This window comes from Stylophora pistillata, chromosome 14 (genome assembly GCF_964205215.1).
Source record: "Stylophora pistillata chromosome 14, jaStyPist1.2, whole genome shotgun sequence".
NCBI classification, from domain to species: domain Eukaryota; kingdom Metazoa; phylum Cnidaria; class Anthozoa; order Scleractinia; family Pocilloporidae; genus Stylophora; species Stylophora pistillata.
The window spans coordinates 11,115,076-11,142,378 of record NC_142532.1 but is presented as its reverse complement, the minus strand read 5'-3'; the positions used below and the strand labels follow the sequence as shown (position 1 = coordinate 11,142,378).

General features: G+C 39.4%; 4 protein-coding genes, 1 long non-coding RNA gene and 1 pseudogene across 5 annotated transcripts in view; 4 read left to right on the top strand and 2 right to left on the bottom strand.

Annotated features, from left to right (window-relative positions):
- Nucleotides 1–1,373, bottom strand: part of LOC148716517 (uncharacterized) — a 1,451-nt gene extending 78 nt beyond the window's left edge. The window contains exon 1 of the mRNA XM_088744529.1: nt 1–1,373. This exon is cut by the window's left edge and continues 78 nt beyond it. Coding sequence (XP_088600655.1) covers nt 523–1,362 — 840 coding nt within the window. The 5' untranslated portion in view covers nt 1,363–1,373 and the 3' untranslated portion in view covers nt 1–522.
- Nucleotides 1,374–3,437: 2,064 nt separating this feature from the next.
- LOC111332550 (uncharacterized) overlaps nt 3,438–27,303 on the bottom strand; it is a 60,077-nt gene continuing 36,211 nt past the window's right edge. The window contains exon 3 of the long non-coding RNA XR_015995164.1: nt 3,438–4,737. This is a non-coding gene — a long non-coding RNA (uncharacterized LOC111332550). The remainder of the gene's footprint in view (nt 4,738–27,303) is intronic.
- On the top strand, nt 5,603–6,542 carry LOC148716516 (uncharacterized). Its single transcript, XM_088744531.1, has one exon. The coding sequence runs from the start codon at nt 5,697–5,699 to the stop codon at nt 6,489–6,491; it is 795 nt and encodes a 264-aa protein (XP_088600657.1). The 5' UTR covers nt 5,603–5,696; the 3' UTR covers nt 6,492–6,542.
- Nucleotides 12,248–13,428, top strand: LOC148716515 (uncharacterized). The gene has a single exon (XM_088744530.1). The coding sequence runs from the start codon at nt 12,295–12,297 to the stop codon at nt 13,126–13,128; it is 834 nt and encodes a 277-aa protein (XP_088600656.1). The 5' UTR covers nt 12,248–12,294; the 3' UTR covers nt 13,129–13,428.
- Nucleotides 20,644–23,720, top strand: LOC111344539 (zinc finger protein 862). The gene has a single exon (XM_088744525.1). It carries the CDS (start codon nt 20,965–20,967, stop codon nt 23,404–23,406), a length of 2,442 nt encoding a protein of 813 aa, XP_088600651.1. The 5' UTR covers nt 20,644–20,964; the 3' UTR covers nt 23,407–23,720.
- LOC148716514 (uncharacterized) lies at nt 25,876–26,689 on the top strand (annotated as a pseudogene).

The following is a 27,303-nucleotide window of genomic DNA, read 5'->3' as shown; positions in this document are numbered from 1 at the left end:
ATTAATTATGTCTGTGTCTCAAAAGGAATGTCATTTTTCCATAGAAAAAAAAAAGCTTATTAACCGAGCTTAGGTTGTCTGTCTGTATGTGACAATCTTGACCTTGGTCATGAGTACAGATCTCACTTCATTCAGCCTGTACTCATGACCAAGGTCAAAATTCTCCCATACAGACCCCCTGGTTGGTTAATAAGACAGTGGTACAAAATCCCAATGGTTACATAGAATATGAAACTAATGGAAGCTAAGAGGCTGATTACATGAACCGGGCTGAGCTGGCTAGCTGGGCTTCTGTCACACTTGTAAAATGCAACAAAAGTAGAAAAACATTCCGCCTATTTAACACGCAGACAATGATATTGTTATAGTCGCTTTAAAAACGCCATTTTCTTTCAAGCTGTTGCCAAGTAGCCATGCTACTGAACAAAAGTCATCCCAGCTAACCAGGGCAGCCTACCTGTTAATCAGCCCAAAATTACGGAATGTATACACACACTCACTATATGAAAGCTTAAGCGGGAATCATGAGCTATTAGCCGGTGGCAGTAAAGGGGGTAGAAAATTTGTCAGAAGGCCACAGACAGTTGCAATTTGTGTTGCATTAGGGCTTAAGGTGTTCGGTAAAATGCCATCTAAAATGTGGTAAGTCTTAATGCGGCCAATAGCACGCTCCACATGAATCCGGACTGAAGCGATGCTCATAGTTTCTTCAGTTTCAGCTGCCGTCATTTGTTCACGACCGGCCAGAAATGGTGGCATGTTAACTGAAACACCAGCAGGTACAATTGCAGAAATGTCAAATCCTCGGTCTACCATGACATTGTCACCCGCTTCCAACAAATCCAATACTCCACTCTCTCTTGTTATTTGCTTATCAGACACACGCCCTCCCCAGAGATCTGACAGGAAAGTTACCTGTCCATTTGGGGTTACCCCAACTAGCAACTTCCAGGTATTATGATGTTTATAATCGGACCATGTCTCTGACTGGGCCAGCATAGCAGAAGGCCACTGAATAAATAGTTCCGTGCAGTCTAGAATGATCCTGGTTGTGGCATAGTGAGCAAACTCCTTTGGCATGTTTTTGCGGACAAGTTCCTGAGTGGGGAATGGAAACAGTTCCTTCATTTCATAGTACAACAAATTTATCCAGGTGATACAAATCCTAGATACTAGGCTGGTACTGATACCAAATCTGTCGGCAAGGTCTTGCACAAAGAGGCCAGCCTTCAGTCGCATGAGTACGAGAAGAAACTCATCCAGATAACTAAGCTTTCTTGAAGGGCCAGATTTACGCTTGTTATCATCAGTTTGATAAGGCTGGCTTTCCTTTAGTAGATTTTCGCCCTTCCAATACTGCATTTTGGCAAGCTTTGGTTCAATGTACTTGTAGATGCTAATCAATGCATCATAACTTGGGAAGCCAGTGTAAAATAAAACCGCAGCATTGTCATCCTTAATTTTTTCGAGTCAAAATTGCCGTTCCAGTAACACTGCTTTTTCCTTTTCTGCTTCACAGAGCTTTTCCTGGCAGTCAGCTAGTTCAATTTCAAGTAAGGCAATTTTTCTTTGCAGTTCAAGGAAAATATCAGGCTCTGTTTGAGGGGTCTCACTCTCCAATTCAACAGCATTTTCATCAAACTGTGACAATGAACCAGCAGCAGAAGTTGAGGGTTCATCAGAGGAAAATGCTCTGTAGGCTCCAACATGCAATGCTGACACTGCTTCTCCAACAGACTCTGGAGTTGACTCATCGGTTACTTGTTGCATTCTTTCCGCTGGTGCCTTCCTTTGCTTCTTTCCCAAGGTCCAGCTAAAAAGACAAGGCTCTGCACCTAATAAATAAATCAATTAATTAATAAACAAATAATAAATTAAGCTGCAATAATTTATTACTTTTAAAGTCCAGCAAAACATATAACACATTATGAAACACTGGAATCATAAAGTTCACAATAAACAACACTCATATGAACAATACAAACATTTTACATTTTCTTAGCTTAACACTGCTGTCATGTGTACGAAACAAGACACAGCAAAATAATCAGAAATTTTAAAATACAATGTAAACAATACTCGATCAAAAAATACAAGCACAGTCTGTGATTTGGAAAAACTTTAAGGGCTACTTGGTATTAAAAAGACCAAAATATCTTCGCATTTTTAGTTTTTCATAGTTTAAATGCGAAATGCACTCAGCACTGTTGTCATGTAAACAAAACAAAAGCACAACAAACGACCGAAATATCACAAACCTTTCTTTAAAATCCAGCGACCAGTAAGTTTTTTTGAAATATCTTCGGTTTGAAAATGTTCATGGCAAAGAACGGTGGAAGTGGAAACGACAAATCCATCCTGTCCATGTCGCCGCCTGATGAGGGAACACCACCGTTTTCTTCGCTGAGTGTCCTTAGGAAACTCGAAGAAATGGTACCTTGTTCATGTTCCGTTAATGTCATAGGCGCTATTATTACAGTCAAAAGCTGCACAATACTTTCCTCTTCTCTTTTGAGTAACAGGGGACGTTTCCTCGGTGCTTAAACTTTCATTCATTCATTTCATTCATTTCTAAAAATACTCGAGAAACTGACAACACACTTGAAAAATCAACCAAAATTCTTTACGACACCTGCATCGGGTCACCAGAAGCCTCGCTATCGTGTTTGCGCGGTTACAAATCCAATATGACGCCGGGAACTGTAAAAAGGGCTATTTGTAAAAAGACCCCTGATTTAGTTGTTCAATTGTGCCAGTGAAGAAAAAACTTTCGGAATAAAAATTATAGAAACAGATGTCGATGCAAATGGTACAATATTATTAACTGTGCAATTCTGAGATGTGGGAAACCCACACAGAGCAAAACACGGGTGATGACCTTTCCCATGACCTTATCTTTTCAAATAGTAAAACTGTCCTCAGGTTTAAGGGTACTTTAGACAATATGCAAGCAGTTCAAACTACACAGATTAGGTTTTGCCCTTTTAAAATTTGTTTCAGCTTCGACCTGTGTGCCGATGCAAGTACAAATCTTAGTTGTCATTTCCCATGACTCTCTTATGACTGACAAGACATAATTTTCACGCGGGTCTCGAAAACTAATTGTTAAATCTCTCTGGGGCTTGCCATGACCCAGACAAACCCTACGACCGTCCACAATCTGGGCGGCAACCATTTTCATCGTTACATATTTAATAAAGCTGTGCGACAAATATTGTAATCTTACCTCGACTTTCACACATTTTCACTTGTTTGGGAAGGCAGTCGTCGATATTGTCCAAAATATGCCGACTAGGTGTGTTGTATGAGGAATGTACGAAGCGCAATACCCTCTTGCAAATTTCGCATGTTGCTACATCCTCCTACAACACACTTAGTCGGCATATTTTCGAACAATATTGACTAAAACCTTCCCAAACTGAAGTGAAAATGTGTGAAACGCAGACTTTCGTGTTCTCGATTTCACGTCACATTACCCGCTAGAGCCATTCCTCTTTAAACTCGGTCGTGGGGCAAGATGGCAGCTGATTTTCCATAGTTTGACTGGGCACAGAAAATTGAAGATTTGAGCAAATAAAAACATTTTTGAACAGAAATACTCCAAACAATACACTTATTTCATTAAGCAGAAAAACATTTTTGGGTTTAGGTGCACTTTAAAGGAACTTGTCACTGAAGTTGATAGTGTTAGAAGAATGGTTGAAGCACCAAAGATAGAGGCAAAAGTCAACAATGGAGATATTAGCAAGTGGAATGATGCAAGTACCGAAAAAACAGAATAGAACGGTCATATTGAAAACCTTGAAGAATGGTTGGCAAAGAGAAAAATGGAAGCAGAAGAGCAAGAATGAGAAGAGAAAATGGAATTCGAAATCAAACTTCACGAGACAAAGCTAAAATTACAGGAAGACCTTCAAATCAAAGCTGGAAACCTAAAGTCGTTGGTGGAAAACTGTGTTAGTGAAGCGAGACTACTCAAGCTCTTCATTACCAAGTTTAATGGGACTTATGCCGACTGGCCGAGATTCTGGGGTCAATATTCCAAAACTATTGACAAAAAAGTCACTTCTTTGCGATATCTGGTGCGAACTTGTGTTGCTCTGCTCTGTGTTTTTTGCTCTCATTTCGATTGACAGGCTGCTCTTTGGAATACAGCAGTCAAGTCCAGAGATTCCTAAAGTGTTGCTGCACAAACTGGACTAAGTTGGTGGGAAATGGCAGTGTTTCAACCGGGAAAACTTTACAATTTGCTAACTTCTCGCTGTGGCCTTTTGGAAATAGAGAAGGTCCATTTGACAATGATGCAAATTATCTATTGTTTTGGAATGCCTACAGAATAGTATCACAGAAAAAACGCCGAAACAACAGGAGACAAAAACGCCCATGCGTTTACTATTCCAACTGTGGTGCTACATTTCACCTACTGTTGAGCGGTGACATTGAGGTAAATCCTGGTCCATCAGCTCCCAAGTGTAACTTATGTGCAAAGACAGTTCGAGTAAACCAACACCAATACACATGCATTACGTGTCAAGATGCCTTTACTGCATGTGTTAAGTCTCAGCCTTTTATCGTCTCTATGCCCAAAGCAAGCAAAGTTCAATCCTGGCTATGTGACAGATGTTCCTTGACTGAACTACCTTTATATCGGGTTTCATCTCTTAATGACAGTCGTTGATAAATTTCTTCAAGACGATGCTGTTGTCGATATGGAGCACGAAGATGATCAGCTTTCACCTATGGAGTGGTTCAATTGCAATATAAATGGATACTATTAACACAATTTGAAGATAGGACACTTAAATGTAAACAGCATTTATGGAAAGGCGGATGAGATTATTGATTTACTCAGTACCTGCCAAATTGACATTCTGTTTATAGCTGAGAGTAAGATTTACTGCTCTGTGAGCAATTCACTGTTTGCTCACTCGAATTATCATAGTATTAGACATGACTGAAAAAAAGGCGCTGGTGGTTTACTGATCTATATTCGATCGTCCATCACAGCACTTCGCAGATCAAACCTCGAGCTTGTAGGTATTGAGTCAATTTGTCTGGATGTCAAGGGCTGTGGAAACTCGTGGTTTTTAATCTGTGCCTGTTATCGATCACCAGGTAAATGCAAGATCTCTGAGTTTTTGCCACCCCTTGCTGAGATGGCAGAAAAAATGTATACAAAACGGAAAGAAATCATGTTGATTGGTAACTTTAATATTGACATGCTATCGGAAAATGAGACCTTATCAGGACCAAGTCACTACTTAACAAAATTTTGTCACTAATTTTGTTTGACCAATACAATAACTGATCCTACAAGAGTCACACCTTGCATCACATCCTGATCATTTTGCCATGAGTGGTGCTCTACGCCTGGGAATCAGTGAACATGATCTAATTTACACCTTTAGGAAACAAAAGCTGCCGAATCGAAAGCAAGGATTACTGAATTTCGATCATTTAAGAATTTTAATGAAGAGGCTTTCCTTTCTGACTTAAGAGCTGTCCCTTGGGACAGTGCATATGTGTTTCAAAAAATAGACAATATGGTCAGCGGTGAGTTGGTCAGGACGGACGTTACTTTACGAGCTCTGCTAATCTTAATCAAGTTTGGATAATTTTTCGTTTCGTTTTGGATAATTTTTCGTTTCTTTTTTTCTCGATCGTTTTTCTTTTTTTGCTTTCTGAGAGATTCAAGAATGCCTGAGTCTGTTGCTAGCCTCAAGAGAGAGAACAGTAAGCTTAAAGATCAACTGTCTGTCATGGCGGATGAGATTGCTAAGATGAAGGAGATGCTGCTGGAGCAGTCAAAAAAACCTGCAGCGACTAATGACGAAGTAGAGCAAAGCCTAGAATTCATGAGTAAAGAATATGATGACTTTGAGCGATTCAGGGTCTCTGCTGGTAAAGAACTTGATCGCTTAGGTGCCATGCTTGATGAGATTGCTGTTGAAGTTAACAGAGTTTCCAGGAGCATCGATGAATTTCAAGAGTACAGTTATCAATATAATGTTAAGATTGTTGGTGTCCCTCAATTGAGTCAAGATGAATCCTCGGCCTCTACGAGTGAGCTATGTGATCGTCTATTTAAGGCAATTGGATCCGCTGTATCAATTCATGACATTGACACAGCCCATCGAGTCCCAACAAGAAGCAATGACAATGGCGGCCCACGGCCAATCATTTGTCGATTTATTAGACGATTGTCAAAAGATGATGTCATGAATCATAAAAGAAATGCAAGTAAAGTTGCCCCATCTGCTGTTGGTTTACATGACGGTGCCTCCCTTTCCGCTGTTAGAATTTTTGACCATTTAACGCCAAGGATGCAAAAGGTTTTATTTGAAGCTAAGAGGTTCAAGGAGCAGTTTCACTATCAATATTGCTGGTCGAAGGGATCGCTTGTTTATCTTCGTAAAGATACCACGTCTCGAGCCATCAAGATTAAGGATATCACGGACCTGCACCGATTAACGAATGGACGTGAAGGCTAAGTATTCATGTTGATGTAGAGTTGTTTGTCTGTTTTTAGATAATAAGTATGAGTGTTAGTGAGAAACGTGTTCGTTGTACAATTAAATCTACCCTAAGCGCACTTCCATACGCGAATGTTGATATTATTAGAGCTCATGGACAGTTTAATAACATTCTCAACAGTGACTTACCGACCAAGAAGTACTTAGACAAACTTCAGAGTATTTATGATTTAGATTTGTTTCGCTTAAATACCGAATCAACATTAAATCCCGACAGAAACTTAAGCATGCAACAAATTAGATGTAAATATTTCTCACCCTATAGTTTTTCTATGTTTAAAGAGTCTTTGTTGGAATCAGATAGTCAAGGTCCTTTCTCTATGCTTCATACTAACGTAAGAAGTTTGCGGAAAAACATTGATAATTTTCAAGTCCATCTTTTAGATGAACTTGACTACCAATTCAGTGTAATCGGTATTACAGAAACAAAAACTACAAATTCATCTGGGCTAGATTTCAATTCCTGCATACCAAACTATCAGTTTGAATATGTCCCAACACCTCTATCATGTGGAGGTGTTGGAATGTACATTAACAATTGTTTGAAATATAAGGTTCTAGAGAGAACATCTAAAGACGCTTTTCAGGCTTTATGGATCGAAATTGAATCCCTAAAGAGTAAAAATATCGTTTGTGGTGTGATTTATAGGCAGCATAATGATCCGGAACAATTCCTCCAATATGTTGACTTTACTTTAGAAAAACTTAGCTCCTCTGATAAAGTTGTTTATCTTATGGGCGATTTCAATATTGATCTCCTCAAATCTGAAACTTCCGATTACTCCCAAAATTTTTTGTTATCTTTACAATGTTATTCGTTCTTCCCGGTAATTGATAAACCATCTAGAGTCTACAATAATTCTGCCACACTCATTGATAATATATTTCTAAATAGATTTGATCATAAAATTTCAGGTGGAAATATCGTGTCAGACATTAGTGATCACTACTCCCAATTTTGTTTTATCCACAGTCTTATACCAAAAAATTTCACTGCTAAACATAAAATTTGCGATTATTCCAACTTCTCTGAAGAATGCTTTATTAATGATGTCTCGGATACTGATTGGGATAACTCAATGACATATGGATCTGTAGACAAATGCTTTTCTTCCTTTTACAATAAATTTAACAAGCTCATTAATAACCACGCTCCTCTCAAAATTTTATCTAGGCGCAAGGCTAAACAATTTTCCAAACCGTGGATAACTAAGGGCCTGCGTAAATCTATCAAAATAAAGAATAGACTTTTTTACTCAGGAGATAAATCAAAATATAAGCTGTATAGGAATAGAATTGTTAGTCTTTCTCGTCTCAGTAAAAGATTGTATTATGAAGCTTACTTCACTACAAATCTAAGAAATGTTAAAAAAACGTGGGAGGGGATTAATGAACTATTGAACAGACAGCGTAACAAAAAAACAGTATCAGCCCTTCAATGCTCTAACAACTCTGGAGTAACACAAAATCCGTCTGAAATAACCAATATCTTTAATCAGTACTTTGCGTCTATTGGACCGCGGCTTGCACGCAATATATCACCTTCAAGGATAAATTTCCAGGACTACCTTGTCGGCACTAATCACTTTAAGTCTTTCTTTTTTGATCCCGTCGTTCCATCCGAGGTGGACTTGGAAATCTTGGCTATACCCAGTAATAAAGTATATGGCCTATATTTTTGCCCGGTTCATCTTCTAAAATCTGGGCGTCATATCCTTTCTTCACTCTTAGCTGCCATGATGAATAAGTCTATCTCAACGGGTATTTATCCCCATCTTTTGAAGCATGCCAAAGTAATTCCTATCTACAAATCGGGAGACGAAACTGATCCATGTAATTACCGCCCAATTTCCCTCCTTTCTGTCTTCAATTGATTATTTGAGAAATTGATGGCTAAACGTCTTAAATCACATTGCGAAAAAAATGGTATCTTTTTTACTTCTCAATATGGATTTAGAGACAAGTGTTCAACCCAACATGCAATTTTAGATATCTTAAGCAAAATTCAAACTAATATTGATGCAAAGTTATTCTCTTGTGGTATTTTTATTGACCTAAAAAAGGCATTTGATATGGTGGATCACTCAATCTTACTGCACAAATTATATCATTATGGAGTCAGAGGAATAATTAATAACTGGTTCTCTTCGTACTTGTTGAACAGGAACCAGTCGACTCAAATTGGTTCAACCGTATCGAATATAGAAGAGATAGTTTGTGGTGTCCCTCAAGGGTCTGTACTTGGCCCCCTTCTCTTTTTGATTTATGTTAACGACATTTACCGTTGCTCCCAGATTTTTGAGTTTTTCCTATTTGCTGACAATACTAACTTGTTTTAATCAAACAAAGATCTTAAGGATCTTGAAAGAGTTGTTAATGATGAACTCGCAAAAGTGGGTGACTGGTTGGACGCAAACAAACTTTCTCTTAACACTAGTAAATCTAACTTTGTTATTTTCCATCCTTACCAATGCAAATTGGACTACATAGTTCACTTGAAAATTTATAATAACGATCTTAAAAAAAGTGTATCTCTAGAACAAAAAACTTTTGTGAAATATCTAGGAATTCTGATAGATAATAACCTCTCTTGGAAGTATCATATTGATTATATCTCATCTAAAGTTAGTAAAGGAATTGGTATAATTGCCAGGTTAAGACATCTTGTCCCATTTGCCACACTTCTTAACATCTACCACTCCTTAATTGAACCCTATATCTCTTATGGTCTGATTGCCTGGGGACAAGCTGCTAACACTCATTTAAATAAGGTTCTCATTTTACAAAAACATGCTCTACGACTAATGTATTTTGCGGATAGCAAAACTCATAGTGCCCCGCTATTTGTTAACTCCAGAATCTTACCAATATCTATGCTCTATTCTCATTTGGTTTCCTCTTTGATGCATGACATTGATAATCACCGTGCCCCGTCTAATATTTCTATGCTCTTTCTCCACTCCGAGCAGGTTCATCACCATTTCACAAGATTCTCAGCAACGGCTAATCTATACGTTAATGCGTCTAGAACTAACCAACTTTTATTTTCTTTTGCTAGAATAGGTGTAAGATTGTGGAATAGCATCCCAAAAGAACTTCGTATTAAAAACAGAACCCCGTTTAAGCGTGAACTTAAAAATCGCCTGTTAAAACTTTTGGAAAATGAGGAGATGAATGTTGATATACGCTGCTCAGAAATTTGTAAATATCTCTTGATAAAGTAACTCTTCGTTTAAGTCTTGTTCAATTGTATTTTATATCTTGATAACTTTGCAATTGATTATTTAATTATTCAACGGACTTAATTTTATTTTATTTTATTGAACAATTGTATTTTTATTTAATGATTATCTTTGTTTAATTGCATCGGTATGTGATCATTAGCAGAGACAGCACTTGTTTTAGAAGGGTGGCCCGCCTAGAATAGCTTGCTAATTGCGGGTCACCTAGGACTGTGATAATATTGTATTGCTAACAAATAAATAAATTGAATTGAAAATTGAATTGAAATTGAATTGGTCTCACTGAGAAAACCTATCTAAGAATGTTGTGGACATTCATGCTCCAATTAAACGTAGGAGCCTTCAGAACAACAGTATGCCCTGGATTGATTTATCTATCCAAAGACAAATTCGAGTTAGAAACCACTTGTATAAGTTATTTTGCCGGTTCCCTACAAATGACAACTGGATTACTTATAAGTCACAGTGAAATAAGGTTACTGCTTTAAAAAGGAGGGCTGTAAAAGACTTTTGCATTGTTGCAGCTTCCAATTCATCCAACAACTCCTCTGGCCTGTTCTGGAAACGTAGGAGACTGCTATTACCAAATACAAAGCTAACTGATAATTCCAATACAATTCATCTTAGTGACGGAGGCGCCTTTCTTCCTGATCCTAGCGCACTGTTCAACAAATATTTACCAACAGCTTAAATTGACATGTGTCCCCTACAATTTTCTGTGGATGACTTCATGAACCACCCAAGTGTCTTAGCCATCAAGAATAGCGCACCAAAGCTAGACTTTTCATTGCAGCCAGTCAGTATATCTCGTGTTGCTGGATCTCTTGCTAATTAGGAACATGAGGAAATCTGCTGGCCCAGATGGAAAATCACCCAAACTGCTTAAGCTTTCAGCTCCTGTTATTGCTGGGCCTCTTACAAAGCTATTTAATCGCTGCATCATCTCCAGTGTGTGGCCTAGACAATAGAAACTCTCTATGTGACACCTGTCTATAAGAAAGAGGATGAAACATCAAAGTCCAATTATCGCCTCATCAGTGTCCTCTCAACAATCCCTAAGGTCTTCGAAAAGCGTACGTTTGATCAGCTGTATCGTCATTTCTCACCTCTGTTTTCGGACAATATGTCTGGTTTTCTTCACGGTCATTCGTGTTGTACTGTCTTACTCAAACTAATGGAAGGCTAGCGTCTAGCCCTGGACTCAAAAAAGGATGTAGGGGTGATTGCAATTGATTTATCAAAAGCATTTGACTCAATATGCCATAATCTTTTACTTGCTAAGTTACGAGCGTATGGCTGTCAAGAGTCTGCCAATAGCGCCATTCAGTCGTATTTCACTGACCGTTTCCAAAGAGTGAAATGCAAAGGGAGTTCTTCTGATTGGCTACCAGTTCAGTGTGGAGTTCCTCAAGGCAGCATGCTAGGTCCCCTTTCTTTCAATATTTTTGTTAATGATGTTAATTATACAGTTGGCACCTGCTCACTCCGTCTATACGCAGACGATACAAAACAGTACGCAGCCCACACGTCTCCATGATGTTATAAAAGTGACAATGGTTCTCCGCTAACCATCTTCAAGTCAACGCAGCTAAGCCGCAAGCAATGACTCTGTGCAAATCTCAGTTGACATACCGCTTTTCAGTGGAGGATCAGATAATTGACATTGAGCCTACTCTAAAAATTCTTGGCATAAACTTGGACAAGGATCTGAATTATAAGCCTGATGTGGATTTTATGCTAAAACAGGCTTACGCTAAAATAGCGGCCTTGCATAAAATAAAGCGATTGGTTCCTTCAAATGTGATGATCACTTTATACAAAGACTACGTGCTACTGAACTTTGAATACTGTTCTCCATTACTGCTAGGGATTTTGCGAACATTGAACAACAAACTTGAACATGCCAATCGTTGTGCATTAAGATCTATTTTAAATTTAGGGAACTCAGTCACTTACGATGCTTGTCTTTCTGTCACCTCAATGGCCTCACTTGAGCCAAGACATATCAAACATTCGCTCACTGTCTTTTTCCAAAGTTTTAGGATGCATGGCCCTAACTATATATCTAATTTCTTTAAGCCTAGGATTACCAACTACAACCTACGAGGTAGTGGATTAAAAGTCTCTCAACCATCTTATAATAATCGTTTTATGCATGATTCTTTTTCTTACTTTATTGCCCATGTGTGGAATAAATTGCCTTTGTCTACCAAATCAGCTCCTACGGTCCAGCATTTCAAATCATTAATTAAAAATGTAGAGTATAAAGCATGTCAATGTCAGAGCTGTATCTTGTAGCTTTTTTTCTTCTTTTTTTTGGAGCATGCATGGGCCCAAGCAGGGCGGTTGTGTGTTTTGAGCAGAATGCCTTCACCCCTCCTCTTTCAATGCTTATCTTTTAATTACAAGGAAATGGACAACATCAAGTAACCAAGAGCTGAATGCCGCCAAGACGGAAAAACAAAAGGGGCAATCGTGGTTCCGTTGAAGAAAAAACCTCAGCCACGAAGAGATACAACATGGTGGACGGCGAGGCCGACGCGAGAAACAAAGAGAGCGAAGAGCAAGAACCAAGCCTACATAAGATTAAATCAATGCTGGTCGACATACAGATTACAGTGTCGTCAATTGCGCTTGAGAACAAACAATTAAAAAAGGAACTAGCTGATCTGAAAACTTACATCCAAACTAAGGACAAAGAAATTAGTGAACTAAAGATCTCGGTCAACAAAACAGCCAAGTCTAATGATGCACTGGAAAAAAAACAGCAGGCGACAGCTACCTCACTTGAAACAACAAGAAGAGATTTAGATAAACAAACTGAAGAAGTCGACCGTCTAAATGAGGAGCTAGATAATCTAGAACAGTATACATGCAAAAATAGTCTTGAATTCCACGGAATTCCTGAAAACTCCTACCAGTCAACCAAAGAAGCCGTTCTAAAGATAGCAGCTGCACTCGAAGTTCAAGTGGCTGCAAGCAACATCAAAATCTCATATAAACTGAAACGAAAAAACAGTGACAATGCTACAATTGTAAAATTTTGCAGTCATAAAATTAAAACCAAGCTGTATAAACAACGCACAAGGCTGAAAAATATCAAAGTCTCGGACCTGTTTCCTGGATATGCGGCCGCGGCAGCAAGATTCAACAACCACCTGTTTATGAAAGAAAACCTGACATCGTACAGAAGAGGGCTGGTGAAATCACCCAACACAAAACAAGGAGATGGTTGCATTCATAGTATTTGGACAATAGACGGTAAAATTTTTGTTAAAACTTCACCCAATGGAAATCCGATATTTATCTATTATTTAACTCGTCTTTCCTTTAGTCGAGCGTTTTATACATGAGCCCTTGGCTCGGGAGATTGGGTGACCACTCCCCACATTATCGACGATAAATAAAGTTCATTCATTCAACTAATGAGCTGCCTGTGACCAAGTTCACATGCCTAAGAGAATTGCTGGATGTCAAAGTCAGAAAAACACTTGAGTGATGATGATGATGATAGTTTATTAACACTTCTGGCAGTTATAAAACTGAATAAACAGTGTAATTTTACAAGGATATTAAAAAGAATCTTACTAGATACCAATAAAGTCTATTTACAATAATAAGTCTTAAGAATTAGAATAGTTGTAGTAAGTATTACAATAATAGTTAAGTCTATGATACCTAAAAGTAAAAAAGTCATTTGCTCTTTTTGTTCTTTTCATTGTTGTCGTGGCTTTGGTATTTCCTGATCTTAACTGATATGGTATAGAACTTCTCATAGCTTGTGGAGCTAAAAAAGATATGGGGTGGTCTTCATTCCTCATTTCCGCCATCAACTTTTTACAAATGAATATCCTATGATCTACCAACAATGACAATTTTGCCTGGTCTAGGGCTTGTTGATAACTAAAATTTGGGAATATAATTTTTTAAGGCTCTTTTTTGTATGGATTCAATAGCATCAGAGAGGTATGCAGAAATGTCTTGCCACAGTTCCACAGCATACTCCAAGACCGATCTGATATTACAAGTGTATACCTTAAGCATGTCTTCTGGCATAATTCCTGCGCGTTTCAACAACCTTAGAGCGTATAATTTCTTAGCTGCCTTGGCAGTCACATATTCGACATGAGTGTTCCATTTAAGGTCATCTCTAATTATAACTCCTAAAAGCTTATAAGTTCCTACCCGCTCCACTTCTTCATTTCCAACAGTAAAAGGTCGCATTGCAGTAATCGAATTCTTCATGAAATTTACGTACATTTCTTTACATTCTTTGGGACTTAATTTCATCCTATGTTCTATGCAATAATCATGGATTTCTCTGACAACTACATCTGGCATACTAACGGAGTTCCTTGGAATGATCTCAAATGCAGTAGTGTCATCAACATACTTTGCATGCATATGCCAATTACTGAGTAGCTTGTTTATCATAACAGTAAAGAGTGTTAATCAGAGTTTTGTTCCCTGTGGGACGCCACCATTGACTTGCCTCCATGGTGACAGGGAGGAGCCAACACGTACAGCCTGTGCCCGGTTGGTAAGAAAGGGACAAATCCAAAAAAACAGAGTTTGATCACTGTTGAACGATCTGAGTTCATCAAGTAATATTGAGTGGTCTATGATATCGAAACCTTTAGTAATCAGCAAAAAATATCCAAAAAAAGCAGTTACCTGAATCAATAGCTTCATGTATACCTTCCATTAAATAAATTAGTGTGTGCACTGTAGAGTGACCATGACGTGCATATTGACGTGGGTCGATAGAATCAAACACCTGATCTAACAGTCTTTTCATTGTAAAACCCTCTAGTACTTTTGCTAAACAGCTTGTAAGTGCAATTAGTCTAAGTCTGATTTAATGTTTTGAGGAGAGTAAACTTAAGGGACTGGTGAGATAATTGAATGTTTTAAATTCTTAGGTACGAGACCTTCTCTCACTGATTGATTCTAAATATCTTGAATCAATGGTGCTAATTCGGGTGCAAATTGCTTCAACAATTCGTTCGATATTCCATCTGGTCCCACCACTTTGTGTATGGACAATTTGCGCAAGTCAGATGAAACTTCCTCTAAGGAAACAAGCAACTCTGGTGGAATTACGTTGGGCAGAGTTTAGATTGGCGTCAAAGGTTCAAACTCTTGGGTTATACTAGTGAAGAAATCATTAATATGGAGTAGCTAATTCTGCAGGACTGGTGATGATGTTACTTAAGAATTGATGGTACCATTCATGTTTACCAGATGTGACCTGCCTTGTCAGAGATTTGATGTCTTTCCACCATTTCTTGGAGTTAGTTTCTGCCAGACCTTTCACTTTGTTGTTGTACTAGGAGCACTTCGCTGTTTTAATAGCATCTTGGACTCTATTCTGCCAGAGTCTATAAATTGGTGAATCTTTCCCAAATTTAATAATAAATGCTGCTTGTCGCTTCTCAATCATAGATTTCAATTCATTGTGATCCAAGGCTTATCGTGTACATGGATTTTCACTGTCTTCCATGGAAAAAAGGTTTCAATAGCTGAACTAAGTTCTTTAGAGAATAACTCACACTTTGAAGTACATGAGGTGGCATTGTAAATTTTAGCCCAATCCTTAGTCGTAATCCAGGATCCAAACTGTCTCCAGTTGCTCGCGCGGTTCTCTCTTCTATAAAGTTTTTTTATAGAATCGTGTTGGGATAGATGTTTGAGAGTTGAGCGCGCTTGGATGGTATAGTGGTCTGATGAACCAAGCTTAGGTAGCTTCTGAAGATTGAAGGTATGAGGTCTATTAGTAAAAAACCAGTCAAGTATCCCAGTCTCTTGTGTTGAATTTGACCAGTTGAATTTGACCACCTCGTTCAGGTGTGGGAGAGTTCCTTCTTCGTGGAAAAGAGCTAATGTCACTCCTGTGTTTAAATCAGATGCTAAAGATGTGGTAGAGAATTATCGATCTATATCCCTGTTATCGATTCCAAGTAAATGCCAAGAGAATATTGTATATAATGCCATATATTCTCATGTGGCCCCTTACCTGACAGATTGGCAACATGGTTTCATAAGGGGTCGCTCGTGTGCTACCCAGTTGGTATTAACACACCATCAGTGGACAAAGGCCTTGGATGATGGACTACAGGTGGATGTCGTGTTCTTAGATTTTTCTAAGGCATTTGACAGAGTATCACATGATATACTTCTTCTGAAGTTGTGTAATTTCGGCATCTCTGGTAGCCTACTAAGATGGTGCGAGGATTACTTGACCCACAGAGAGCAAAGGGTTGTTATTGAAGGACAGAGTTCTACCTGGTCTGTTATCCCATTTGGTGTACCACAGGGCTCCCTACTAGGGCCATTATTTTTTGTAATTTTCATTAGTGATTTGCCGGATGTGGTTATGCCTGGAAACACAATCGCACTGTACGCAGATGATTGTAAAACATCAAGACTGATAAAATGTACATCAGACCAACATGATTTTCAATCTGACCTGAATAATCTACACATCTGGAGTCAGCGAAATCTAATGGATTTTAATGTAAAGAAATGCAAATTGATGCGTATCACGAAAAAAAGTATGCCTTTTCGTTCTGACCTTAAGCTGAATGAGAGCTCTCTGGAAGGAACATCTGAATTCTGTGATCTTGGATTAGTTACTAGTAACAAGTTGTCCTAGAATGCTCATGTTGATAAGATATCAAGCAAGGCTAACAAGATTCTTGGCCTTATTAAAAGGACATGCAAGGGTCTGAAAGATGTTAACATGTTAAGAAGGTTGTACTGTGCTTTGGTAAGGTCCCAATTGGAATACTGTACTATTGTCTGGTCACCCTTCACGGCTAGAAACATTAATAAATTGGAGAGGATTCAGCGAAGAGCCACCAAGTTTATTCTAAAAACTGATGATGATTACAACACTCGTAAAGAAAAACTGAACCTGTTATCTCTAGAGGACAGACGCTTCTTTTTTGACGTACTATTTTTTTATAGAGTTCTTAATGGGTATATTAATATAGATATATCCTCTTATATCCAATTTTATTCACATTCGGAAAGATACTCGTTGAGGGGTAAGGACGAACTTAAATTAAAAAAGAACTACGCGAGGACTGATACTTTTAGGTTTTGCTATTTTAATAGGATTGTCCACATGTGGAATGGGCTGCCACTATCGGTCCGTCAGGCTCCAAGTGTTTCTTGTTTTAAAAGGGGTGTAAGAGATTATTTGACTGCAAGATTTGATTGATTTTAGTTTGGATTTGTTTTTTTTGTTAAAGGTGGTCTGCCGTGCATGGGGATTTATCTCTTTTGCGGACCATCCTTATGGCACCTTTCTTTTTATTCTTTTGTATTATTATCTTTTAATGTAAGTAAGTAAGTAAGTAAGTAAGTTATATGTGTCATTAAATTGTAATAAATAAAAATAAAAATAAATAAAAGTTGTTTCAAGTGATTAGGTCCAGAAATTGAGTTGGGGCACAGGCCGGTTGAAGTTGGATTAAAATCGCCAGTTAAAATAACCACCGCGTTTGGATGCTTCGAGAGATACGTATCCATATTCCTTTGTATATGGTCACGAAGAGTTGTATTCTCCGCTTCACTGTTAGCAGTTGAATGGTAAACAACACCAAGGAAAATGATGGAAATATTTCGTGGCAGTGAATGCGGTCTCAGTTGAACCCAGAGAGATTCCACTTCCTTCTGTTCTATTTCCATTAATCGTTTACATGGAATATTCTCCTTCATGTATACGCAAACGACGCCACAGGACTACTTTTTTCTGTCATGTCTCAATAACAGAAATCCTGGTAGTGAGACGGCTGAATCAGTTATACAAATGACATCAGTTTTGTTGTGAATGGCAACTTGATTTAATTCATCAACCTTGTTCAATAGACTGCGAATGTTTGTAATTAAAATAGAACGGATCTCGTAGGCCTTTGCGTACGGGACTTTCCTAGTGTAAGAGCAATTCCTGCCACGACACCGCGAGGTCATCGTAAAAGGAACTCGGCTGTTGATTTGCACTTTAATTCATTCCTTCCAAGTGGTGGTAACATGCTGATGGACTTGCCTCTTTCGGTTTGGAGATTGTTTGCCAGCTTGGACTCCCCTAAACCGGAGAATATCCAGATTTCTTAATGTACAGAGCAAATTTTGGGACAGGTTGGACGTAGTATAGCGCCGTAATGAGAGGATGGTTTCTCGTCGATGTAAACAAAAACATCTTGGCGAGGACGGATGAAGAGTTTGCAAGGATCGAGAATTTTCGATTTCTGATGGTCCAGGGTTCGTTTCCACATCCATGAAGACTGTAAGATCGAAGTCTGGGTCTTTTCCAGGGATTTTAAGACATGTAAATCCGCGTTTGGTGAATTTCAATTTTGGTAGACGGAAGTGGGTGAAACTAAAATGGCACGACAATGCCACCCTTTCGACTGTAAACTGACAAAATAAGACGTAGGAAATTTACACCAACGAACATGAACTTTGGGAATGGTGACCGATGGTACTATTGTCATCTCCAGTATTAATTCGCTGATGAAGTAAACTTAAGAAGACCAAAAAAAACAAGATAATCGGCAGCAATTTTGAAGCAGCCATGATGAGCACTAATTTGAGTAGTTGCCCTATTCAGCTGAAGGATGCAACAGAGCTCTATCCATCCTAAAGGACCCACTTGAAAAGCAGAGTGAAGTTGTGAAAGCCTACGTGAAAGAAATTCTTGAGTTGCCAACACTCCGACTGGAAACCCCAAACCAATTCAAAAATTTTACGACAAACTATCCCACAGCAAACATTCCATGGAAACACTAAACTCACCCCATGAAGTAAATGGGATGGTTTCCTTAACACTTGAGAAATTGCACATCATCAGAGGAGACCTTGGCTGAAACAATCCAGAATAGGAAACTTGGGATTCTGTCATATTCACCAAAGCCCTTCCACAATAGACGCGCCGAAACCCGATTGACAACTTCAAATCAGAACACTCAGTCATTGCAGAAACAAGATCATATGTTCCAAACACACCAGAGGACACAAAAATGTGTTTATTTCCAAGCGGAAGATCATAGGAAGTCAGCACGTGCAAAAATCATGCAGAAAATTTCTGGGTACAAAAGGGCTCTGTTTCAATTGAACTGGTGCACACAATTCATCAAAATGCAAAGCACCATGACCTGTCAACATTGTGGTGAGCAACACCATACCTCAATCTGTGGCTCAACAAAGGAACTGAAAACCGAGGGAGTTCTGACAGCTCATCAGCCAGAAAACAAAGAAGTCATTCATCCTGTCATTCTTGTAGAAATCGACGGAATAAAAACGTATGCTTTACTCGACACCAGTGCCGGATGCTCGTACGCCTCAAACAAGCTTATCAATCTTCTCAACAAAAGGCCTAGAGAAACATTAACTAAACTAATTGACAAGATGCTTGGATCATCCACCACCATTGTAGAGATTTATTCAGCGACTCTCGCAGCAGTAAATGGAAGTTTCGACAGTAACATTGAACTGAAAAAGGTGCATGAGCCACAATTGTTGACACTAGACAACCTTAATTATGCAACTCTTCTAAGCAAATACAGTAATCTCAAAAGAGTGAAGATTGAAGACAATGATACAAGACCTCAAATTCCCATACATGTAGTCTTAGGAGCAAGCGAGTATACCACTATTAAAACAACAGTGTTTTCAAAAGTAACCGGCGCCCGACGCAAGTCACCGGCTACTTCGAGCGTTAGCGCCGGGTACTTTTGGAAGTCAAAATTAAAAAAAAAAATTAAAAAAACAAAAAGTTCCGATTCCTATGGGTTAAAGTTAAGGATAACATATTTTGTTCTTGCCCACTGATCGCGTTCCAGCATCAGAAATCGTAACTCTTTTATTCAACAGTATTCAACTTGGACCGGAAACCATTTGCGTTTTCCCACGAAAGACCGACATTTGATCCTGCTATTTCGTGACTAGTTTTTTCTTGCGTAAGCGAATTATGAAATCGTCTTCTTCTCCACATCGCGTGTTTGAATCTGTTTGTGAATTCGTGAGAGCTTTGTACTTGGCGCTTTCTTTAAGAAAACGGTCCCAGTCACCAGATGAAAAGGCAGAAATCACAGCCGCTTTTAACCCAGTTTGGGTTCAAACAGCAAAGAAAGGAGATTGCAGGTATGAAACACTTTTTAAAATGCAAATGTTCGCCGGGTTCCTGTTTACAATCCCCCAGTCCATCAGAAAATAAGTATTGGTGCATGTTATGAATGAAACATTGCTTGAAAACAATATTGTATCGCTTAGGTTGAATTATTTATTGTCAACAAGGCGATTTATAAGGGATGCTTTTATTTATTCAACGCTTGGTTTCGTGAGGCGCCGTTTCGAGAATGAACTGGCAGACTCTGGCGATTAAATAAATTTTATGCCGACACAAATTTGGTCACATTTAACTTTTTATATAAGCCAGGCATTTTTAAGATTTTTGTGAGACTTAAAGTTTCATTTCAAGTCTTCATAATCAGTAAAGCGGGTGAAACTGAATGTTTTACAGTTCTTTATGGAAAATTAATTTTATACGAAGCCGACACAGCCAGACTAGTCGCGACATAAGTCGCGCCACATGTTACGGCTCGCTTAACATATATGAGTTTTACTGAAATTGATTGTTTAGCAAAGCATTGTTCTTCTGATAACTAAAAAAAACAGTTAAAACAGTTGTGCCCGTGGAATAAAATTGATTTATCTAATTGATTGAAATTTTGGCTAACAATGCATTATTTATGGAGCTTGTATGTCGCGCTAAAAAATAAAATTAAATCTCCGCCTTTAACTCAAATTTTGTATACGTGAGGTCATATATGTGAGCGCGAAATAACTATGCTTGGTTTATTTAACGCGTTGGTCATGGGGGATAAATGGTACACATTGTCAACATCGATACATATTCTCACTGCTTTCGTTAGATGCACCAGACACGGAAGGGTCTTCTGCAACGCCTAGTACGTCCTTAAACTTCGAAGATGCCGAAAGTTTGCCCGTCAATGTGTTACGCGACTGCCAAGAAATCTCTGTGACCGCAGCCCCTACCAACCACGCTGAAGGTAAACGAACTTTTTATTACAATTCGTGATATTACTTTCTTTTTTTGAGAGTAGCCTTCTCTAGTTGGTGGTTTGCATCACACACTGAAGAAAAAAGGTAAAGAATCTTACATGTATTTTCCTCCCACAGATACTGTGTGTATACAGTCACTGTCAGAGAGTGATATCACGAACAGTTTCACTGAAGAACAGCAGACGAAGAAAATTCATCACTACATTCTCTGCAAAAAGCGTGACTGCTTGGGTGTGTCTCAAGAAGAAAGAGCACGCATCAAAACAACCAAAAAGAAGCAGATGTTTAATCACAGCCTTATCTTTAATAAGGATTTGGCCTATAGCCCAAAAGTACAGATGTGGTGGCTCGTTTACATCGAAGGAGAAGGTCAATACTGTCTGATCTGCAAGAAGTTTGATTCCAAGCATCCCCAAAACAAAAAGGAATTTTTTTCTGCAGAACCAAGCACAAGGTTAAAGAAAGATTGCCTCGAGGAGCACATTGCAACAAAGAGACACAAAGATGCAATCACTGCCATTCTTATGAACAGGTTGTCAGTTTTCCAGAAAGAGCTCGATCATAATGCTGAAGTTCAGGTTGATGTGTATGAAAGAGTTCTCTATTGCCTTTACTGGTTGGCAAAGGAGGATATAGCAAATGTCAAGGTTAAGAGTCTGTTAAAGTTGGTTGCGAAGCTGGGGTGTGATATGAGTGGCTTTAATCACACATCAGTAGCTTCCTTTCGCAACATGTTGCTTCTTCTTGGTGAAATGATTCAAAATGAAGTCATTTCTGCTGTAACTGGGCCATTTGGGGTGATGGTTGATGACATGACTGACATTGCAAATTTGGAGCAAATGATTGGTTTCATCCAGTATTATAACAGGGGTAGCGAAAAGGTTGAGGTGAAATTTTTGTGTTTGGAAAATGTTCTCGCCAGCTCTGACGCAGCAGATTCTTTAAACATCACAAGCATCCTTCTGGAAGTCATTGAGAAACACAGTCTCAATTTTGACTGGTTTAAAAGCTTTGTGTCAGATGGAGCAAGTGTCATGGTGGGAGAAAGGTCAGGTGTAGCTACCAGGCTGAAAGCAGATGAAAGAATCCAGTCGTTAATATCTGTCCACTGTGTTTGTCACAAACTAGCGCTGGCGTGTACCAACACTTTAAACGATCTTGCCACAATAAAGAAGATGCAGAACACACTAAACACGCTTTGGCGACTCCTTGACAACTCGAACAAGAAGACAGCCATTTTCCTGAAAGTTCAACTTGAGGTGAGTGAAATAACTCTCTCAAACAAGAATTCGCAGAAGAAGATAGCTAAGAAGCTGAAGAAGGCCTGTCAGACACGATGGCTGTCATTTAACGCTGCCGTTCAATCCGCTTGGGAGAGCTTCTCTGCCATCATCCAGTTCCTTATCAGGATGAAAGATGAGGACCCCACATGCCAGGGCCTGTTAGTTCAAATGAACAACGTCCGCTTCCTGGCTTGCTTGTATGTTTTAAAGCATGTGCTTCCTGTTCTTGACAACCTGTCAAAATCGTTTCAGCATTCTACTGTCAATTTCAGTCACCTTAAACCAGAAATTGTTCGTGCTAAGGCAGCGCTGGATGAAGTGGCAACCAAAGAAGTCCCCATCAAGCAATTTTGCCAAGATATCAAGGAAGGAAAGATGGTGCTGCTGCAGTTTTCCCCTTCTGAGCATCAGCTTGCATCCATGCGAAATTTGTTGCTCAAGTATGTCTCTGCTTTGAAGGAAAACATCGACCTGAGGTTTCAGAACACCCTCCCTCTTCTGGGAGCGCTCTCCATCTTTGATCCAACTCTTATTCCTGCAAGCTCTTCAGAACTTCCCTCTTACGGAGTAGATTCTATCCAAGTTCTTGCCAAGCACTACTTCCCCGACCAACAAGACCGACTTTTGGCAGAGTGGAATATATTAAAGTACCACATGAAGGAGATGGCCATTCCAGCTGATGTAAAAGAAGGCAAGACTACCATGCCAGCAGAGTGGTGCATGTCCCAGCTAATGAAACAAAGATCTTCTTTCCTTTCTCTTCTCCCTCTCCTCATGCACATTGTAGAAATAGCTCTCACGATGCCCATAAGCAACGCATGGCCTGAAAGGGGAGTCAGTCGAGTTAAGCTTATAAAGTCAAGGCTCAGGAGCAGGCTGACCAATGAGATGCTGGAGGCCCTTGTTAATATCTCTATGAATGGTCCAGAGGCAAATTCTTCAGAATGTGACACCCTGGTGAAGAAGACCACTGAGAAATGGCTCTCTGGAAAAGGCTACAAGTTGGCCAAAGGGAAGTCAGCCTCAAGAGAAAGCAAGGGCAAAGAACCTGCACCACCAGAATTAACAAGTGTATCAACACAGACGGACCCACAAGTTGAAGATCGTCAGAGTGAAGAAGAACAACAAGCGTTGCAAGAGGAAGAGCAGGCCCTCATTAAACTTGGCTTAGCAAATTTTCAAGATGATCCAAGTTGTGACGACAGTGACAGGGACAGTGCAATGGGGGAAAGTGATTTCAGTGACAGTGACTTTTAACTAAAAAGAATCGAGCCTGAGTGCTTGGATGCCATAACGAAACTGTTCATCTGTATTTTCAATCTGTAGGAAAACTCTGACTGCAAAAATAATTATTTCAAAAGTTGATTCATGTTATAACAGGTCAATGAAGTACTGACAAGGGAAAGAGGTCAATTTTTATTTAGATGTAAATTGTAATATGTAACATGGGACTGGAAGGAAAGCATTGTAATATGTATGAGTAAACATAATTTTCAAGAAACTCTTGATAATGAGTCAGATTTAAGAAAAACTCTAGGTTATAATAAAGTGTACAACGACCTAAAAAATAACTTTTTGGTCCTGAAAATGCACCAGAATGCACTTCAGAGCATGCAGATTTTCAAAATTTTCTGGGGGAGGCCCCCCATACCCCCTGCAGGAGGGGGAAACCCCCTCCCGCACCCTCCCCACGGGCGGCTTTGCCGCCCGGCGCCGCTGTCGCGGCGCAGTGGTGCTCCGGCTATTTTAAAATTTCCTCCTGATACTTTTTTTCATTTTGAAAACCTGAAACAAGGACTAGGCAAAGAGTAGGATAACCAGGACAACCTCTACCTGAGAAAACTCTCCTTGGATGGACTTTAATGTCACCGGGAAGAGAGGATGTCAGAAGGCCCTTACTGTTAACGCAATCAGTATTAGTCCACCATGAGCAGTTGTGTTCTTTGGATGCTCTTGGCCTCGCTGACAGCCATAAGAACGATTAAGTTAAAGTATACGAAGAATTCAAAGAGCAACTTCAGCGAAGCCCAGCCGGGTGCTTTGAAACAAAGTTGCCACGGAAAGTAAATCACCATACCCTGCCAACCAACGAAGCTGGAAGTAAATGAGGACTGGAACAACTGGTCTGGAAGTTAGAACAGAATGGCCACTACAAAGAGTACGATAGGAAAATCCTGGAACAACTTCAAGAAGGAATTGTCAAGCCAGCACCTGAGCTTGCTATAGGTACATCTGTTTGTTACTCCATACCAGAATTTTTAAGCACGTTCACAATGCCTGCTGTGAGCTTCGCTCCTGTTAGACTGTCAATGCCCATGGAGGTCAGTAGTTTCCCCTTAATCAGCACTTCGTCGTGGGCCTAGGATTTACACCAATCCCTCCAAAAATCGTGAACCAAATCTTGGCGGGTAAATACATTGACTTGAGCGAGCTGCTCACACCAAATCTCCTCCAGGCACAAACTGAGCCACAATTGTTGTTCAAGAGGAGAGTAGTCTTCACATCGACCGGCAAAAAGCCTTGCTGTCAGATTGAAGACATTGTGAGCTGGGTCGAAGCTTATACAATTTTCATGCTGGTCATATCATCGTCCTTGCCACATCAGTGGTGCAATCTATCTGCACATAAGCTTTTAATTCTACACACGTACCACCAATTTGATGGCCAAGTTTGCCTCAACTATGACCTAGCATTTAGGTAGCATACCACTGCGACAAAACAGACTGAGTGGTCAGCGATGAACGTGCAGCTATTTAATTTTCAATTTTAATCACCCTTATCCTGCTCAGGCAACTGTCCAGGGGGAAGCAACTGGATCACACTCCTCTGACATTATCTGCAGATCCTGGAATCGAGGCCAGCGTTTACCTCCCTACAAATCATGCAAATTTGCTCATAAGTGTAGCTCCTGCAAGGGAGATCACTGTGCAGCAGACTGCAAGAGTTCAGCTTCTAGGCAACGGTCACTTTCACCAAGCTCTTCCAAGATAGTGGAAGTAGCAAAAATCACTAAGAATTTGACTTTAAGGATACAATAATGTCCATAGACATTGCTCTAGTTGTTCGTTATAGTTAGTAGTGATAGTTGTTACAGTCACTTAGACCCTCTCATGTTCCACCCAGGTTTCGTTAGTCAAGAAGAATATTAATAAATACAATAATTATATCTGGTTATGCTTGTGGATAAGGAATGGGGGCATCCCCTACTTAATTTAAACTGCTTCCGTAGGCAGGATCACCCTATTCGTTAAGTGAGGAGTTTAGACTTGACCTCAAGTGGTGGCATCAATTCTTGTTAGATTGGCATGGTGTAAGTTTCTGGCTATTTCAGGACTGTCTCCTCCCCTAGACCTAGAAATAAATGTCTGATTTCTCAGGGGTTATAGGGTTTGGGGCCATCTGGGGCTCAGAGTGGTTTGATGGATTATGGCTCCATCAGCAAGTTGATAAGTCCATTGCTTACAAAGAGCTATATCCTATTGTGATCGCCCCTGCAGTTTGGGGCGATAGGTGGTCCAGGTTGTATGTAATGTCTTAATCTGACAGTGAGGCAGTAGTTGCTGTCCTTAATTATAGAAGATCAAAGGTGCCAGCCATCATGCATTTAGCTTGTCATCTATTACACTCAGCTGCAAAATTTCAGTTGTCTTTCTCAGCACTGTATATCCATGGACTCGGTAATTCAGTTGCTTATGCCCTTTCCCATTTTCATTGGCAGGATTTCAGATGCCTGGCCCCAATGGCACTTGCCACACCAATCCCAATCCCTCCAGATGTAATACATGTCTTGACACCAGCTCTCTAGAATCTAGGTGCATGGACTTCTTCCATGAAGGCCTAGTTCCATCTACAGGAAGGTCCTATGCTTCTGGTCAAAAAAAATTCCTTGCGTTTTGCCAGAACCTGGGTAGGCTTCAACCCTTTGGGTCTTCCTACCCTGTTGATGAGTGGACGTTGTGCTTGTTTGTGTCCCACCTGGCTAGATCCATACAGTATTCTTCAATTAATGTTTATCTGTCTGATGTGCATGCCCTTCAGATTTAGCAGGGTTTCAATGACACTTTGTTAAATAGCACTCAAATGAATGCTTGCCAATCACAGATAAACTTATAACGGTTATTGTAAAATCCTTGGACTTACAAATCTTTAATCACTGCCTGTTTTAGGCTGCCTGCTCTCTGGCATACTTTGGTTTCTTAAGAGCCTCAGAATTCACAGTTCCCTCCTTATCGAAGTTTTCCCCATCCTTGCACTTACAGGTAAAGGATTTGGCCGTAGACTCAACTCTAAACCCAACATGTTTACATATCTTCATCAAAGCCTCTAAAACAGACCCTTTCAGAAAAGGGGCAGCCCATCACACTAATAAGGGATTTCTGCACTTGTGTGCATGCAGACAGTATTGTCTTACTTGTCCCGTAGAGGAAATGCACCTGGTCCTCTGTTCAGGCTTCAATCAGGAGAACCATTGTCTCGCCCTCTACTTAACAAGTGGCTAATAATACCATCACGGTATCCACATGTTATAACTGCTAATTAAAATATTGTTGTGAATCATAGACATTGCGCTTTTATATTTACTGAAAACACCAAAAGATATTAATTTTAAAAAGGTACATTTAATTTAGAACTACACAACTAAAATTGTTTTTGGCTCATGTAACTACAATCATATGACCCCTGTTCTTCGTGAGTTAAAGTAGCTACCCATCAAACAACATCTGGAATCAAAGAATGCAATGATTGCCTTTAATGCATCAATGGCTTAGCACCACACTACCTGTGCTCAAAGTTCAGTTAAAGAAAGGATAGACACAATTACACAACAAGGAATAAAGAAGATATTCACAATAATAAATATTGAACAACAAGTGGCCAACCTACATTCTTATACAGAACAACTAAGATTTGGAACTCTTTAGACAATTCTTTTAAATATATTGTAAATATTACTTTCTTTGAAAAATTGAAAGTTGAAGTTGAAAGATGATTAACAGATGATCCTTTTATGTATATATTTGAACTTTTCGGTTCTTGTAAATTGGCATCGAAAAGCCATTTATTGAAATGTCAAGGGCCTGTAGCCAGCCAAAACAGCCGGCTACTGGCCATCTTTGGCCGGCTACTTTTGTCTCACTGTTTATTTTGGTAAAA

What these genes read in the sequence shown, in the direction of transcription:
- LOC111344539 (XM_088744525.1), top strand. Translation starts at nt 20,965, where the DNA reads ATGTATTTTCCTCCCACAGATACTGTGTGTATACAGTCACTGTCAGAG.
- LOC148716516 (XM_088744531.1), top strand. Translation starts at nt 5,697, where the DNA reads ATGCCTGAGTCTGTTGCTAGCCTCAAGAGAGAGAACAGTAAGCTTAAA.
- LOC148716515 (XM_088744530.1), top strand. Translation starts at nt 12,295, where the DNA reads ATGGTGGACGGCGAGGCCGACGCGAGAAACAAAGAGAGCGAAGAGCAA.